Here is a 19,300-nt window from a genome sequence, read left to right as displayed (position 1 = left end):
GCCTCACCGACATTCTTTGCAAGTTGCTCGAATGCATAGTGAGCCGGAGGTTGAGTTGGCTACTCGAGTCTTGGGGCCTTCTGGCTCTGTCTCAGGGTGGGTTCCGTAAGGGCCGCTCTGCCTCTGCTAATCTGTTGTGCGTGGAGCCTGCCATTCGTATGGCCTTTGCCCGCTATCAGCATCTGGTCGCCGGCTTTTTTGACATGTGGAAGGCATATGATACGACATGGCGACATCACATCCTCTCTATGGTTCATGGTTGGGGTCTTTGGGGTCTGCTCCCGATTTTCATACAACATTTTCTGTTGCTTCATTCCTTGCGCGTGCAAGTTGCGGCCTCCCATAGTTCCTCCCGAGTTCAGGAGAATGGGGTACCGCAAGGATCTGTCTTAAGTGTCTGCCTCTTTTTAATTGCAATTAATGGGCTCGCTGCAGAGGTGGGAACGTCTGTCTCAGCTTCCTTGTATCCTGACAACTTCTGCCTATACTATAGCTCCACTGGCATTGCAGCTGCTGAACGGCAGCTGCAGGGCGCTATCCGCAAGGCTGTAGCGCATGGCTTCCAGATTTCAGTTGCCAAGACCTGCGTTATGCATTTCTGCCGGCATCTTGCTGTTCTCGCTGAGCCACGACTTTATCTTGACGGCGAACCTCTTGCTGTGGTGGAGACGCATCAGTTTTTGGGATTGGTTTTCGATACCCGGTTGACTTGCTGTGGTGGAGACGCATCAGTTTTTGGGATTGGTTTTCAATACCCGGTTGACTTGGCTGCCCCATATTCGGCAACTTAAACAAACGTCCTCCGACATCTTAATGCTCTTTGTTGCTTTAGTCACACCAGCTGGGGTGCTGATTGGTCTACCCTTCTATGACTGTATCAGGCATTAATTCAGTCCTGTCTAGATTATGGGAGCCTGGCTTATGGTTCAGCATCAGCTTTCCCGTTCCGGTTGCTTGACCCCATCCTTCACAGCGGGATTCGACTCGCCACTGGAGCTTTCCGTACAAGCCCTGTCAACAGCATAGTTCAGGAGTCTGGTGTCCCTCCATTGCGGATCGGCGCCACCAACTACTTGCCGCTTATGCTGCACATGTTTGTAGCTTGCCCGGGCATCCCAACTACGTCTGCTGTTCCCCAACTCAGTCGTCCATCTTCCGGAATGGCGGCACCGGTCAGGGTGTACGATTGCGCTCCGTGTCAGGCCTCTTTTCTGGTCCCCTCTATGTTTACCCGCATGGTGGGTACCCCGCCCATGCCTTCGGATCAAAATGGCACAGGGCCCGAAGGATTCAGTCCCTCCTGCGGTCCTCCGCCGCCACTTTCTTTCAGTACTTGGCACACTTTGAGGATCTGACGTGGTATATACCGACGGTTTGATGGTTGCTGGTTGCATCAGTTATGCTCTTACTCTGGGAGTCCATTATGAACAACGCTAGTTGCCGGCTGGCTGCAGTGTTTTCTCTGCAGAACTTGTCGCCATCTCTCGCGCCCAAGAGCGTATCCGCTCCTGCTCAGGTGAGTCATTCGTCATCTGTAGTGACTCCCTGAGCGGTTTACGAGCTGTCGACCAGTGTTTTCCTCGCTCTCGTCTGGTGATGGCTATCCAGTCGTCCATCCATACCCTTGCCCGTTGAGGCCGCTCTGTGATCTTTGTGTGGACCTTGGGTCATGTTGGCATCCCAGGAAATGAACGGGTTGACATGCTGGCCAAGCAGGCTGTCGGTGCACCAGCCTTGGAAATTGGCCTTTCGGAGAGTGACCTCAGGTCAGTTTGGCGGCAGAAGGTACTCGGCACCTGGGGTGAAGAATCGCACACCCTGCCTTCACCCAACAAACTTCGGCCGGTCAGGGAGACAACTGGTGTGTGGCCGCTCCTCCTTGCGGGTCTCTTGCAAGGACTCTGTAGTCCACTGCCGGCTGCGCTTTGGCCACACCTGGATAACACACAGCTATTTATTGCACCGCGAGGACACACCTTTATGTTGCTGCGGGTCAGCTTTGACGGTGGTCCACATCTTGTTGGACTACCCATTTGTAACTCCGCTCAGGCAGACGTTTGCGCTGCCTGACATGCTTCCTGCACTTTTATTAGATGACGTTACAATGGCAGATTTAGTTTTGAGTTTTATTTGAGCAGGGGGTTTTTATCGCTTGATCTAAGTGTTTGTCCTTTTTTTGTGTTGAGGCTGGCCTTTGGCCTACGATTTTAAACTGGGTTTTTTAGTGCGTTTCTTGGTGGTTGCCTTTTCCTTTTTTGTTTCTATGGTCGGCCAACCACTGTCACACTCTGTGATTTTAATTCCTTTTGTCTGGTCTCTGTCTGAGTCTTTCTTGTCCTGTGTCGTCTCTTGTCATCTCCATTGTTTGTTTTTATTCTTTGTTGGTGTTTCAAGTTCGTGGAAAAAGGGACTGATGGCCCTAATAGTCTGGTCCAATCAATCCCACAAACCAACCAACCAAATCTTCAGCGCTTTCTGTAGCACCACATTTCAAAAGCTTCTATTCTCTTCTTGTCTAAACTATTTATTGTCCATGTTTCACTACCATACATGGCTTCACTCCATATAAATACCTTCAGAAACACTTTCCTTGCCATTGCCAGTCTACACTTTTTATATAGCATCAGTTATTTTGCTCCCCAGATAGCAAAACTCCTTTACTTTAAGTGTCTTATTTCCTAATCTAATTACCTCAGCATAACCTAATTTAATTCGACTACCTTCCATTATCCTCGTTTTGCTTTTGTTGATGTTCATCTTATATCCTCCTTTCAAGACACTGTCCATTCCGTTCAACTGCTCTTCCAGGTCCTTTGCTGTCTCAGAGAATTACAATGTCATTGGCAAACCTCAAAGGTTTTATTTTTTCTCCAAGTATTTTGATTCCTACTCCAAATTTTCCTTTTCTGCTTGCTCAATATACAGATTGAATGGTGTTGGAGATAGGCTACAACCCTGTCTCTCCCCTTCCCCACCACTGCTTCCCTTTCATGTCCCTCGACTTTTTATAACTGCCATCTGGTTTCTGTACAAATTTTAAATAGTCTTTTGCTCCCTGTATTTTACCCTTGCCACCTTCAGAATTTGAACGAGAGTATACCCGTCAACATTGTCAAAAGCTTTATCTAAGTCTACAAATGCTAGAAACGTAGGTTTGCCTTTCCTTAATCTATCTTCTAAGATAAGTCGTGGGGTCAGTATTGCCTCACGTGTTCCAACATTTCTACAGAATCCAAACTGATCTTCCCCGAGGTTGGCTTCTACCAGTTTTTCCAGTCGTCTGTAAAGAATTCGTGTTAGTATATTGCAGCCATGACTTATTAAACTGATAGTTTGGTAATTTTCACATCTGTCAACACCTGCAGTCTTTGGGATTGGAATTATTATATTCTTCTTGAAGTCTGAGGGTATTTCGTCTGTCTCATACATCTTGCTCACCAGTTGGTAGAGTTTTGTCAGGGCTGGCTCTCCCAAGGCTATAAATAATTCTAAAGGAATGTTGTCTAATCCCAGGGCCTTGTTTCAACTTAGGTCTTTCAGTGCTCTGCCAAACACTTCAAGCAGTATCATATCCCCATTTCATCTTCATTTACATCCTCTTCCATTTCCATAATATTGTCCTCAAGTACATCACCCTTGTATTGACCATCTAGATACTCCTTCCACCGTTTTGCTTTCCCTTCTTTGCTTAGAACTGGGTTTTCATCTGATCTCTTGATATTCATACAAGTGGTTCTCTTTTCTCCAAAGGTCTCTTTAATTTGGAATTTTTTCATCCGGGACAAATCCAGGAAAAACCCGGGAATTTTTTAGAATTCCGGGATTTTTCATTGTTTTAGACTTCAGTTAAAGTTTTGTAGGTTTGACGTGCAAGATCTGATACGCTGACAAAGAACTTTAGTCCACTACTGCTGAATAATACTACAGCAATGGAACATAAATCAAAGAATAACACCAAAATAAAAGTTTAGTTGCATAGAAAATGGGTAATTTACTCAATGCACAAACCAGTTTGGCGACACCGAAAAGTGTCAAAGGCTTTAGGTCGAAGATTATGCAGTACGTCCGTAACAACTAACGTGCATTCGATGTGCGTGGCGTCACAATTGTTTACATTTCTAACAGATCACCAGAAAATATTACGAATAGTGGCTTGAGATGCGTTACTTTCAAAGTAAATTTCCACACAAGATGATTTATGTTACGTGTGAGAATGTGCTGTGAACTTCTAAAATCACAGAGCATTATAACTCATTCAAAACGTAACACTTTGAGGATTAGCCATTTGAAAAATGTCGGGCCCAGAAGATAAGTCATTTATGCCACTCTTTAAAATTTTACCGGCACATTTGTATTTGATATGACTTAACGTGTAACACACGCTAAAAAAAGACCGAGCTTCAAGTTAGTTTTCATATTTAATGTTGTACGTTCATAGATAAAAAATTATGCAATCGATGGCAAAAAGTCTAATTGACCTTCAAAAAAATGTGCATAACGTGTTACTGAGCAATGTCACAAGTCTCTTCATGCCAGAACACTTCGACTTTTGGCACGGTTTTAATTGCCAAATTAGAGCCTGTTAGTAGGCCTACGGACTTCCTATCATTGTAAGACTAATAACAGTGGATGCAATTCTCGTTCGTACATACATACCTGCTTACGAGTTAACCGGTGTAGAAACGCACTTTGCTGAGTTCAGCGAGCTCGGTCTACCTTCGTAACATACGCGCCGCGGCCTGTCTTTCTCGTAGGCCTCGTGCTCTGGATAACTGCCGTCATTCGCTAGCGTCCTAGCGAGATCACGTGACATGAGCTATGACTGGCTGACAAAAGTGCATCGCTCAACGCAATCTCTATTTTAGAGTTTCGGAAGGTACCATGCTGTAATTTGTGGATTTGTGTATATACTTTCGCAATACGAAAATAAACTCTGTGCGTATTGTCTTGCGTCAGACAACTTTCCAAACGCATTGTTCTTCCTGGATTTCGTTTCCTAAAGTGCTGGTACGTCCTCTGCCGGTATAATAACTTTACGATTCAGAGGACTGATAGGTTTTACAGCTCCGAGGGAAAGTATACTGTTACTTAAGACGGATGTATTTTCACCTGCTTTATACGTAATTTCATCCGGGAGAAATTGTGTTTTTAACTGGGAAATCCGGGAATTTTTTTTTCTTGTCCACGTAGGCACCCTGTATATGGCTCTAAATCCTTACATTTGTCCTCTAGCCATACCTGCTTAGCCATTTTGCAGTTCCTGTCAACCTCATTTTTGTGACATTTGTATTCCGTTTTGCCTGCTTCATTTAGTGCATTTTTATATTTCTCCTTTCATCAAATAAATTCAATATATCTTACATTACCCAAGGATATCTACTAGCCCTCATCTTTTTACCTACTTGACCCTCTGCTACCTTCACTATTTCATCCCTCAAAGCTACCCATTCTTCTTCTACTGTATTTCTTTCCCACATTCCTGTCAATTGTTCCCTTATGCTCTCCCTGAAACTCAGCACAACCTCTGGTTCTTTCAGTTTATCCAGGCCCCATCTCCTTAAATTCACACCTTTTTGCAGTTTCTTCAGTTTTAATGTACAATTCATAACAAATAGATTGTGGTCAGAGTCCACATCTGCCCCTGGAAATGTCTTACAATTTAAAACCTGGTTCCCAAATCTCTGTCTTACCATTATATAATCTATCTGAAACCTTCCAGTATCTCCAGGCCTCTTACATGTATACAACCTTCTTTCCTGATTCTTGAACCAAGTGTTAGCTATGATTAAGTTATGCCCTGTGCAAAATTCTACCAGGCAGCTTCCTCTTTCATTCATTACCCCAATTCCATATTCCTCTACTACTTTTCCTTCTCTTCCTTTTCCTACTATCAAATTCCAGTCATCCGTGACTATTAAATTTTTGTTTCCCTTCACTATCTGAATAATTTCTTTTATCTCATCATAGATTTCTTCAATCTCTTCGTCATCTGTGGAGCTAGTTGGCATATAAGCTTGTACTACTGTGGTAGGCATGGGTTTCGTGCCTATCTTGGCCGCAATAATGCGTTCACTATGCTGTTTGTAGTAGCTTACCCGCACTCCTATTTTTTATTCATTATTAAACCTACTCCTGCATTACCATTATTTGATTTTGTATTTATAATCCTGCATTCACCTGACCAGAAGTCTTATTCCTCCTGCCATCGAACTTCACTAATTCCCACTATATCTAACTTTAACCTCTCCATTTCCCTTTTTATATGATCTAACCTAACAGATTAAGGGATCTGACATTCCACTTTCGGATCCGTAGAACGCCAGTTTTCTTTCACCTGATAATGACGTCCTCCTGAGTAGTCCCTGCCTGGAGATCTGAATGGGGGACTATTTTACCTCCGGAGTATTTTATGCAAGAGGAAGCCATCAACATTTAACCATACAATAAAGCTGCATGCCCTCGGGAAAAATTACGGCTGTAGTTTCCCCTTCCTTTCAGCCGATTGCAGTACCAGCGCAGCCAGGCTGTTTTGGTTAGTGTTACAAGGCCAGATCAATCAGTCATCCACACTGCTGCCCCTGCAACTACTGATAAGGCTGCTGTCCCTCCTCAGGAATGCCTGGCCTCTCAACAGATACCCCTTCATTGTGGTTGCACCTACGGTACGGCTATCTGTATTGCTGAGGCACGCCAGCCTCTCCACCAATGGCAAGGTCCAACTTGACTAGAAGACGGAATCGGTTGGTAGAACATGTTCTGAGGCATCAAGGGATCACCAATTTAGTATTGGAGGGCAGTGTGGAGGGTAAAAATCATAGAGGGAGACCAAGAGATGAATACACTAAGCAGATTCAGATGGATGTAGGTTGCAAAAGTTATTAGGAGATGAAGCAGCGTGCACAGGATAGAGTAGCATGAAGAGCTGCATCAAACCAGTCTCTGGACTGAAGACAACAGCCACCACCCCATGTGATCACACTTTTGACAACAAATGTGGTACTGGGTCAAATGCAGTTTGGAAATCAAAAAATACTGCAGGTACCTGACTGCCTTGTCCCAAAGCTTTCAGTATCTCATGTGAGAAAAGTGGAGTTGGGTTTCACATGATCAATGTTTTTGGAATCTATTCTGGTTGTCACTGAGAAGGCCATTCTGTTAAAGATACTACATTATGTTTGACCTCAGAATATGGTCCAAGATTTACAACAAATCGATGTCAAGGATATTGAATGGTAGTTTTGTAGCTCACGTCTGCTACCCTTCTTGTAGACGGGTGTGACCTGTTATTTTTTTTCCAAGAACTGGGCACAGTGTTTTGTTTGAGGGATCTACAATAGATTGTAGTTAGGGGAGGGGTGAACTCGGCCACAAATTAAGCATAGATTGCGATAGGGATTTCATCAGGTCCTAGTTTTAATGATTTCAGCTGTTTCTCAACATCACTGACCCTAATAATGATTTCACTCATCTTTTCAATGGTATGAGGATTAAATTGGGGCAATTATCCTGTGTGTTCCTTTGTAAAGGACTAGGCAGTGTGATTTCAGTTGCCTGAGACTGCAGTCATGTGTATGAGTTGTGTTTTTGTGTGTGTGTGTGTGTGTGTGTGTGTGTGTGTGTGTGTGTGTGTGTGTGTGTGTGTTTATTGTTGACGAAGGCCTAAATGGCGGCCCCCGTGCGGGTCCAGGTATTAGAATAGGCCCGAGGTATTCCTGCCTGTCGGCCTTTGTGATTGTCCCCTGTAGTATTTCACCTCCATTTTTCAAAATTTTCCTGAAGAGCGAGCCAATTGGGGAAGGGTGCCTTACATAGTGCACAGTGTCCATCATGTGCTGAGCCCCCTCCCCCTCACATCCTTCGTCGACGTGGATCTGCACTTCCGCTCATTCTCCAGCTGTTGGGTGAGGTCACCCTCCTGGGTGCGTTTTCCTCTATCCTCTGTGCAGTATCACTTTCTGACAATAATGGACTTCTTAGCTATTTTGCACCTGATATCCAGCATGGTAGCCAGTCTGTTGTGTTGGGGCCGCCATGTACCATGTTGGTTGTAGCTCCCTGACCACACAGGCCTGATGCCTGTGCCGTTAACTCCCCGTGTATGGCAAGGAGTAGATGCCTGTCACCCTGGGGCATCGGGACTCCCAGCAATGGCCGTCTACCAGGCGGCCTTTGCTACAGCTGTGTGACACCCGTCGTGAGGGCCCCGGTTGGAGTGGGTGGCATCAGGGTGGATGGCATGCCATGAAGCGTAGTACGCAATCTCTTGCTGGTGGTCAAATACCAGCAGTCTCTAAGCGATCGAGGTCTAACTTCAATGATAATAAAATACGACCCAAATCATTCCCCCCTCCCCTCTCCATCCCCTCCCCCTCCCTGGCCACACCATGGGAGGAATGCCAGGCTGCGAAGTTTATTCACCCTGGTACCTTGTATGTATGAGAGTTGATGGGGAATCTTTTTTGTCAATTAAACCTCAATTTTTTGTGGAGTGTTTGGAGGACAAGTTTTGGGAGGTGAAGGGCTTGTCCAAAATGTGGTCAGGGTCAGTCTTGACCAAAACAGCATCCTCTGCCCAGTCATGGGCACTACTCACCTGTGACAAGCTGGGGGATGTTTCTGTTTCCATTGCGCCCCGTAAGACCTTAAATATGGTCCAGGGTGTCATATTTCACAGGCACCTCCTTTTGCAATCTGACGATGAGCTACGCGCCAATTTAGAGTGGCGAAGTGTCCATTTCATCCGGCGCGTCCATCAGGGTCTGAGGTATAATCAGGTTGCCATCGGTGCCTTCATCTTGGCCTTCAAGGGTGACACATTACCCAAGAAGGTCAAGGTGATGGTCTACCGCTGTGACGTAAAGCCATACATACCTCCCCCGATGCGGTGCTTCAAGTGCTGGAAGTTTGGCCACATGTCTTTCCACTGTACTTCCAGTGTCACCTTTTGGGATTGTGGACGTGCCTCACATCACAATACTCCCTGTGCCCCACCTCCCATCTGTGTCAACTGCGGAGAGCACCATTTGCCTTGCTTGCCAGACTGCAGGATTCCCTAGAAAGAAAGAAAAATACTGGAATACAAGACCCTGGGCCGACTGACCTACACTGAGGCTAAGAGAAAATATGAGGGGCAACATCCTGTGCATATGATGACAACCTACACCTCCGCTACAACAATGGTTCTACCATCTTCTGTTCCGCTGCGTACAGTTGGCTCTCAGAGCAGTCAGACTCCACCTGTCCACATGATGGTGGGGGCACTTCCCTCCCTGTTGCTCCTGCACAACCTACTTCAGGAGCAACATCCCCCCAACCATCGGGGACATCATTCTCCACTTCTCAGCTGGAGAAGCACAAGTCTTCTTCAGCTCCTCTTGCTAGGAAGGGATTCCTTGGGTCACTCTCTTCCCATGTTCCTACCTGTGACAAAACTGACACCCACCAGTGGCTGAAGCAACCACAGGTAGCTGGTCGTAGGGCTTCATGGTCCTCCATCCCTGAGACTGAAATAGTGAAGCCCTCCCAGGCAGACAAACCTAAGGAGCAGCGAGAGAAACCTAAAAAGAAACAGACCGCTAAGAACCAAGGCACTGTGGTGGCACCCACACCACCACTACCTACAAGCTCTGTGTCTGAGGATGAGATGGAGATTCTGACGTTCACTAAGGACCTGGATCTCGCTGGGCCCTCAGACACAATGGATGTCAATTGCACAGGTACTCATCTTGTGGCGGCAGGTGACACTGAGGCATAGACTGCCTCATTGAGTGTTTCTTGCCTTCCCAGTCTCACGATCACGTAATGCTCCAGTGGAATTGTGGCAGTTTTTTCCACCGCCTGGCTGAGCTATGGCAACTGTTAAGCTTTACACCTGCTTTCTGCATTGCCCTCCAGGAAACCTAGTTTCCATCAATGCAAACCCCTGCCCTCTGCAGCTATAAGGGATATTACAGGAACCATAGTGACTATAATAGTGTGTCAGGTGGAGTTCGCGTCTATGTCCTGAACTCGGAATGTAGTGAACTTGTGCTCCCTTCCAACCCTCTCTTGAAATTGTGGCTGTCAGGATAAGGATGACACAGGAAATAACTGTCTGCAATGTCTTCCTACAGATGGTGCAGTACCCCTGAATGAATGTATTGGCTGCACTGATTGATCAACTCCCTAAACCTTTCCTACTTTTTGGAGATTTTAACATACATAACCCTTTGTGGGGTGGTGCCATGCTTATTGGCCGAGGTAGGGATGTCAAAAATTTACTGTCACAACTCGACCTCTGCCTCTTAAATACAGTTGCTCCCACACATTTCAGTGTGACACATGAAACATATTCAGCCATTGATCTCTCAGTTTGCTGTCCTGGTATTCTCTCATCTATCCACTGGAGAGCACATAACTACCTGTGTGGTAGTGACCACTTCCCCATCTTCCTGTCACTCCTCCGGTGTCATGCTCATGGACACCTACCTAGATGGGCTTTAAACAAGGCAGGCTGGGAAGCCTTCACCTCTGCTGTCACCGCTGAATCTCTCCCGCATGGTGCAGTCGATGTTGTCATTGAGCAGCTCACTACAATGATTGTTTCTGCAGTGGAAAAGGTTATTCCTCATTCTTTAGGGTGCCCCCCGGCAAAAGACAGTCCCTTGGAGGTCGCCAGAAGTCGCTGAGGCAATTAAAGAGCGTCGGTGAGCTCTACAGTAGCATAAGCGGCACCCTTCCCTAGAGCACGTAACAGCCTTTAAGCGGTTCTGTGCCCGTGTTCACCAGCTTGTAAAACGACGGTAACAGGAGTGTTGGGAGAGGTACGTGTTGACCATTGGGGTGCCATATTTCACCTTCCCGAGTTTGGACGAAGATAAGACGTCTTTTTGGGTACCTGATCCCAACAGGTGTCCCTGGCATTAACATCAATGGCATGTTTGCGCCGTGACAGGTTCCGTATCCCTGGATATGTTGCAGTTGTGGTTGTTGCAAGAACTGACTGCTACTGACTACTCGACTTCAATCTTTCAACAGGACAGGGCTCCACCTTACTGGAACGTAATAGTCCAAGCCTTTCTCGACAAAGAACTACCACATTGCTGGTTCGGGTACACTGCTCTATATTGAGGACACTATTTATGTACCACCCCAAATGCCAATGTCACTGCAGGAATGGGAGGAACGCACCACTGCCTCTGTGACAGATATTGGCAGAAACATGACGTGAACTTATTGGGCAGTACTGGATTGCCATTTGGATGTGTGATGGGTAACCATGGATCCACACACAGAACAGTTGTAGAATGTGCCAGGAACTCCCATCTTTGTATGTAGCATACTAGTAAAAACACAGTGCTTTCAAATCCAATAAATCATTTGGGCTAACCCTGTATAGTTTTAGTTGTAATATGTGCATAAATGCATTTGTTGAGTTTTGCAGTAAGAGATGGATGGTTATTTAAGTGCAGCAGCAATATTGCCCATGGTCAGTTTGTTGTAAAAGCTCATCGAGATAAGGCCTATGTGGCAGATCAGTCACTACAAAAAAATGTCAGAAATTTTGTTGTGTGGCTGATATATGGACTTAAAAAAATTTTGGCATGAAGTCATTGACCTAGAAAAATGTTTCGCAGTATATTTAGTGAACTTCAACGCTGAACTTCAGCAGGGTGTTCAGGACTCAGTAAATAATATTTGAATGAGTTTACGGGTAAATCTTTCATTGCACTAACAGCATTTAAGAAAGTGTGAAATAAACATTTTTATATGCTGCACAGTACATACTGTGGTGAGAACAATTTATTTTGCCAATTGTACCCTGCCTGAAATTAAGTCACTTACCAGGAAGTTAGCAAAACAGATCATATTGAATTGTGACACAAATTTGCACTGCTTTCACTCTAATCGCCCCCTCCTCCTTCCCCCTTGTAAATTGATATTCACTGGTTGGTACATCCTTGCAGAAAACATAGTTGCCCTCTTATTCTCATGCATTACAAAGCAACTCACTCTGTTAAGAGTGAAAACATAGTTATCCCAATTTTGAAACTGATAAAGACTTACGTGAGGTGGACATCTATCATTCCACTTGCGTTAGGAGTGTTTTATGCAAGTGATTTGAGAGAATGCTGAACTGACAACTAATTAGTACTTAAGCGACTTCTATCTAAATCTTGGGTTATTCAAGTAGGTACTTCTCACTGTCTTTTCACACGTGCAGGAAGACAGTCCCACTAGGAACTGTTCTGACTGTAACCCTTTTTCTAATAGCAGTTAAATGGGCTTCGATGTAAAAAGACCCATCTACTCTATGATCACTGTTTTATTTGGTGAACAGATTTGAGTTCAGAAACTGTCTACACACATGTATCATGCAAAGATGGCCACCAGGCCAGTCATTCACACACACTATCAGTGGTGAACAACACTCCCTACCACAAGAAAGTAGAATATTTACTGCAGAATTAGTAGCCATTACATGATCTCTTCAATACATCTACACTTGCTCACATGGACCGTTTCTAATTTGCAATGTTTCTTTGAGCAGTTTACAAGCTATAACTGACAGGTATTCCGGACACTCTCTGATATTGTCCATGCAAAACCTTTCTGAGCTGCTCTTGACCCTACCCACATTCGAATAATAAGAAAAACTTGCAGATCATTTAACCGAAGAGCTCCTAAATAAGATTCTGTGAAATTAAACTACTTATGGGCTTCATTATTCGAACAGCTCTCAGAGTGTCATGGAGTGAACGGTATGCCTTGACTGCCATCAGCAAACTACATATAATAAAAGATTCAAAAACAGCATAGTTGTCTTTGTGTTAATGTCCTGCTGAGAGTCTATAATTCTTTGCCAAGTTTGCATTAGTCACACTGGAATGATCCATGAATACATTCGTAGACAAATTGCAGTTGTGGTGCACATTTTCATAGAATACCCCACTTTTACCACATTAAAGTGAACCCTGAAGTTAACCAACTTAGTACACTCAGTTTTAGCCAGTGACTGCCAAGCACCAAGCTTGTATAAGTTTGTCTGAATGTCACCCATTATAACTAGGCTGCCTTTTGGCCGGAGTAGCTAGTCACGTCCCATTGCAGTTCGTCACTGACGATCCCTGCCTGTTGGCCTGACCTTTTAACTTGTAATTCATTTATGTTGTTTCTACATTCCTTGTCATTTTAGTCCATGAGTGTTATGTTGCTTCCTTCTATCATTTCATTTTATTGGATTGACTATTATACTAGACTTATACAATGATGGGAAGGGGATTGCAGGCCAGACACAAAAGGTGTGCCTCTAGCCACATAACTAGCTGTGAGGAGTAGCCAGCAGCTGTTTTCAGCTAGCATCTCTCCCCTACACACACACACACACACACACACACACACACACACACACTGGAACTTTTTTTTTAATGCTTGGCCTTATCCTTCCCTTTTTCTACTTTTTTTCCATCCCAGATAACACATGAAGGACTAATTTTGGCCTCTCATTCATACCTTTTAAGGAATTTTGTTTGCTTGATACCAATATATGAAGGGCAGCATGAGTGATCATAGCTTTGTTCAACCCATGGGGGAGTATCACAGAGATGCTGAAGACGCTAAACTGTCAGACATGAAGAGAGACATAAACTATCACATGGAAGCCTCTTAACAAAGTTTCAAGAACCAGCTTTAAATGATGACTCTAGGAATGTACAACAACCCCCTCCATATCACTCACATAGGGTTCTTGAGTACAAGATTAGAATAATTACAGAAAGCATGGAGACATTCAAACAAACATTGTTCTCACACTTCATACGTGACTGGAACGGGAAGAAATCCTAAGTGTTACAATGGGATATACCATCTGCCATGCCCTTCTTGGCTTCATAGTAGTTTGTAGAGTATAGATTTAGATGTATATGCAGGATGAAGGGACAAATGCTACACTTGGTTTACTTCTTAAACATGGAAATCCAGTTGTTAGGTATAATATACACGTCCCTTGTGCAGTTGATTCCTTGGAAAAACTGGATTTAAAACACTAACTATGAAAGACGGACTTGCACACCAGTGATAAAGGTAATTTGCAATTTATGCTTGACGTATACTTTCTGTGTGGTAACCTGTGTTCTGTGGAATGTGTTCCTTAATTATTTCGCTCATGAGTACTAGAAGATGTAAGAAAGATCAACACTTATAGAAGTTCAGAAATATGCAGCAACTGCTATCTTTGCTTGAGCTATGTGAAGCCTCACCTGGTGTTTCGTTAATTGTGAACTTCTCTTGATCTAGGTGATGTTTATTGATTTCTTCTATGTTTACAATTTTTTCCTTAAAATATTAATTTCTAATACAGATTAGCCACTGTTTTTTATTGTTACAGCCAAATCAAACAAGAACGGGTCGAGATATCGCCATTTCATGGCCAGAAATAATCCGGTGGGCTAAGAAACAGAGTTCAACTGCATGTAAGTAAATATTAAAGTAAATTTTTGCAGAATGCGAAGCAATGAAATTCCCAGTAGCAATAAACTTCTTATAGCATCAGCTACTTAGAAGTCATACTCTCCAAATACATTGTCATTAATTTACAAGTTCACTTATACACAGAAAATGTTGTAGCCATGAAAATAAAACTAAATGAGAATAAAAAAGAATTAAGGTACAGCCTAGGCAGTAAATGACATCTTTATGTATTTTTCTAATGAAAACAATTTATTTAAGAATACATTTTATCTTGATATGATGGCATAGAAATTTTTGATTGCAGTTGTTTTTGTGAGTAAAATGATTTGTCTTGCAATTGCTAATATGATATTTTAAATTGCAATACAGATATTTTTAAAATTATAGTGTGTAAATCTTCATACATTCGACAGTCACCAACATTTTGTTGAAGTAGTCACCAGAATGAGATTTACTTGAAAAGTAAGTTGTGACTTACATTAGTTGTAGATTTCTTGTCCATCATGTCTTTCCTCAAAATGATTAAATTAGGATGGTCTACATTTGGACATGATTTACTGTATTTGGAATAAAACTCTTACACTTAATAAAACATAGCATATTAATACAATGCTCAGGACAACCACATACTAGTCTTCCCCATGCCCTCCTTCTTAGTAAAATCTACAGTTGCATAGCCTCTGTCACCTCTGCAATCATCACCAGTCTTTTCTACAGAAAAATTGTGCTTTAGTTGTGTAGACACTTATGCACTGAAATGTTCCATTATTGTGTTGGTGTGGGGATTTTCTGTCATTTATCAGTTACTGTAAATCTTTATGGAGGTATTGACTCACCACCAGAATGTGACCCTATTGGTATATACACTCTGAATATTCCTTTGAAATAGTTTTTGTTGATTTTTAAAAAAATTCTTGCTCTTCTGGGGTTCCTTCATTATCTGTAATACTTCCGTAATACTGTTTTAAATACAGATACGTTAGGAGTAAAATAGAGTACTCACCGAATAGCCGGAACAGTGGTTGACAGGAACACACACACACACACACACACACACACACACACACACACACACACACACACACACACCAAAAAGAAAACCTTACTAGCTATTGGAGTAATACTTTCTTGATCTAAAGTAGAAATACACAAAGAAAATACATACATTCTATTGGTCACATGTGCCCCTATCCCCCCCCCTCCACCCCCCCCCCCCCCCCACACACACACACACACACACACACACACACACAAAAGCCCCGACATGTCCCCGATTGGAGATGCAGTGCCACCGGGTGGCTAGCAGCTCAAGAGGAAGGCAGCCAGTCTGCTGGTTAGGGATGCAGGAGGGAGGGGTGGCAAGTACATGGGCTAAGCATAATGATGCACTGTTGTTGTAAGTGATGGAAGTGGCACACACTGAAGGTGATGAGGGTACATGAATTGGAAGAGCATGATAGGACAGAGGGAGGGGAAATGGCTAAGTGGGGTTATTATGATAGTTGGTTACTGGTGATTGAGGCCAGAACAATTATGGGAGCGAAGGATGTGTTCCAAGAATAATTCTTATCTGTGTAGTTTAGAGAAGCCAGTGGTGGAGGGAAGGGTCCAGATGGCTCGGGTTGTGAAGCAGGCATTGAAATTGAGCATGTTATGGTCAGCTGCATATTGAGCTACAGGGTGGTCAGCTTTGTTGTTGGCAGCAGTTTGACAGTAGCCATCCTGATGGACAGCTTTCCGGTAGTCATACTTACGTAATAATCTGTGCAGTGTTTCCAGAAGAGTTGGTATGTGACATGGCTGTTGTCACAAGTGGTCCAGACTCTTATGGGGTTGGATAAGCTGTGATAGGACTGGACTAGGTGATGTTGGGTGGGTGGAATGGGTAAGTCTTGCACCTTGGTCTTCTACAGGAAAAGGGATGACCTAGGACATTGTGTGGGGTTAGTGGGTGATGAAACACCACTGTAAGGAGGGTGAGAAGAATCTTGGATAGGATCTCTCACTTCAGGACATGATGAGAAATAATCAAAGTGCTGGTGGAGAATATGGTTCAGTTGTTCCCGTCTGGAGTGATATTGGGTGATGAGGGAGGTGCCCCATTACAGCTGATACTTAGGGGTGGGGTGAAGATTGGGGGTGTGTTGGGCTATGACACAAAAAATCTGTATGTGTAGTAGATTTGAGGGGTAGTCCCTGCCTGTGAAGGTCCTCATGTGACCTTCAGTGTACTGGGCGAGGAGTTCTTGCCACTGTAGGTACACCAGCCGCAGGTGGTCAGGCTGTGTGGGAGGGAGTTTTTGATGTGGAAGGACTGGCAGCTGTCAAAATGTAGTTACTGTTGATGGTTAGTGGTCTTAATGTGGACAGAGATGTGGATGGAGCCATCACAGGTGGAGGTCAAATTGAAGGTGCTGGCACTTTCAGTGGAAGAGAGTGAGATAAACTGGATGAGAGAGAAGGTTTTAACATTGAGGTTGTGAAGGAATGAGGATAGGGTGTCTTCGACCTGAGTCCATATCATGAAGTTATTGTCAGTGAACCTAAACTAGACTGAAGATATCTGCCATAGTGACCCCATCCCAGAAGTACAAACATCTCCTACAATCCCTACTGAAATCCACAGGCCCTTCCCTCAACCGCTATCCTAAGTCCATCTCCCTCCTCCCCCCTGCGGGTCCGGGGATTAGAATAGGCCCGCGGTATTCCTGCCTGTCGTAAGAGGCGACTAAAAGGAGTCCATCCCCCTCACGGGGGTAGTTCGCGCCTGCGTCCGGAGACGGACGGTTCCACGCCCTATCATCGTGGTCCCTTTGGTTTTTTCACTTCTCGTTTCTTCCTTCCTTTTGTTGGTTCCTTTCTTTGCTCTTCTCCACCTCACTGTCTTCCTTACTCTTTCCCTTGCCTTCTCCTTGCCTTCTCATTGCCTTTTTCTCCTTGCCTTCTCATTGCCTTTTTCTCCTTGCCTTCTCATTGCCTTCTTCTCCTTGCCTTCTTATTGCCTTCTTCCCCTTGCTTTCTCATTGCCTTCTTCTCCTTGCCTTCTCTGGTCTCCGCCTCGGCGTTTGAGACAGTCTGTCCTCTTTCTCCCTCTCTCTCTTCTTTTTCCTCTTCTTCCTTCCTCCCTGTGCGTGTCTGAAGGCCGACCCACGCGTTCGCACGCGTAGCCGGTGACGGGGTAACGCGTAAGTCCCCGCCCTGGGTAGACATGTAAGGCACGCGCGTACCCCCTGGTAAAGGCCAGGCCCGGGGAGGGGTGATTGCCTGAGCTGATACCTTCTGACCATGCCGATTGGTCCCTCCGTCTGTTTCTCGGGAGGTGTGACCTGAGGTGTAAACATTCACCTAAGGCGGGAGTGCCCTCTGAGAGGGTCCCCACAAGGAAGGAGCGCGCCATCGGAGACGCTGGCAATCATGGGGGATTCCTCCGCAATGGATTCTACTCCATCTCTTTCGACTTCGACCCAAAAACGGAAACGTGACCAGCCAACAGTGACAAAAGTACTACCGCCTGCCCCACAGTTCCTCGTAGTTTCTCGAACTGAGGACGGAAAGGATTTTTCCTCTGTCAACCCTTTCGTTATTCAGAAGGGCGTAGATGCCATAGCCGGATCTGTCAAATCCTGTACCCGGTTGCGTAACGGCACCTTATTACTGGAAACTGAGAATGCCTTTCAGGCACAAAAACTGCTTCGGGCCACCCTCCTGTACACGTTCCCTGTCCGGGTGGAGGCCCACCGAACTTTGAATTCGTCTCGTGGTGTGGTCTATACTGACTCCCTCGACGGATTGACTGACGAGGAGCTTCAATCATTCCTCGCTGAGCAGGGCGTGACGGCTGTCCATAGGGTCATGAAAAAGGTCAACAATGACCTTGTACCGACCCGGACAATTTTCTTGACCTTCGATAGTGTTAAGCTGCCATCGCGCATCAAGGCGGGCTACGAGGTTATTTCTGTTCGCCCCTATATCCCGACACCTACGCGCTGCTACCAGTGTCAGCGTTTCAATCACACTCGACAGTCTTGTTCCAATGCGGCTAAATGTGTCACCTGTGGCAGGGATGCCCATGAGGGTGACTGTCCACCTCCGTCTCCTCGTTGTGTGAACTGTCAGGGTGACCATGCAGCATCCTCCCGCGACTGTCCTGTCTATAAGGAAGAACGCTGTATCCAGGAAATTCGGGTCAAAGAGAAAGTGTCCACCTCGGCTGCTCGCAAGCTATTGGCTAGTAGGAAGCCCACGCTGCTCCCAGCGGGGAAATACAGTACTGTCCTCGCCTCTCCTCGGACTACCCGGGAGGTAGCAACCCAGACATGCGATCTGACCTTCAGCACCACGGTCGTCCGTTCGGCCAGTGCTAAGATCGCGCGGTCGACGTCTCCTCTTCCTCCCATCACCCCGCAGACACGAGCACCTTCTTCAGCTTCTGCTAAAACGAAGACACCGAAGTCAGATGCACGGGCCTTCAAGAAGGAACCATCCCGTGCAGACTTCCTCCGTACCTCGACCTCACAGCCTTCGACCGGTACTTCCACTACACGTCCTTCCAAAAAGGGGCATAGGAAGCACAGTTCTCCTTCCCCGCCACGGCGCATTTCTTCTCTTGCGCCACCCAGCGGCTGCCGCCCCAGGCCGTCATCCGTTTCGCCTGGCCGCACCGCTGGTCGCCGTACATCTGGCCGTTCACTGGCGGAGGAAGCTCCCCCTCCCGGCCATCCTCCCGAGATGGCCGATGACCCTATAGACCCAATGGACGATGACTGTCCGCCTACTGATAGCGGCGGCAGTGCTCGCTCGAAGCCAGGCCCTAAGCGGCCTTCGAGGTGACCACTTCTCTCATCTTTCTTTT

At 45.3% G+C, this 19,300-nt stretch overlaps 1 protein-coding gene across 1 annotated transcript in view; it reads left to right on the top strand.

The window, feature by feature from the left end:
- Positions 1 to 19,300, top strand: part of LOC126473207 (uncharacterized) — a 66,693-nt gene that overhangs the window by 11,523 nt on the left and 35,870 nt on the right. The window contains exon 2 of the mRNA XM_050100111.1: positions 14,366 to 14,450. Coding sequence (XP_049956068.1) covers positions 14,366 to 14,450 — 85 coding nt within the window. The remainder of the gene's footprint in view (positions 1 to 14,365; positions 14,451 to 19,300) is intronic.

This window comes from Schistocerca serialis, chromosome 4 (assembly GCF_023864345.2).
Source record: "Schistocerca serialis cubense isolate TAMUIC-IGC-003099 chromosome 4, iqSchSeri2.2, whole genome shotgun sequence".
Taxonomy (NCBI): Eukaryota; Metazoa; Arthropoda; class Insecta; order Orthoptera; family Acrididae; genus Schistocerca; species Schistocerca serialis.
Note: the sequence above shows the minus strand (reverse complement) of the source record. Positions and strands in the feature narration are given on the sequence as shown.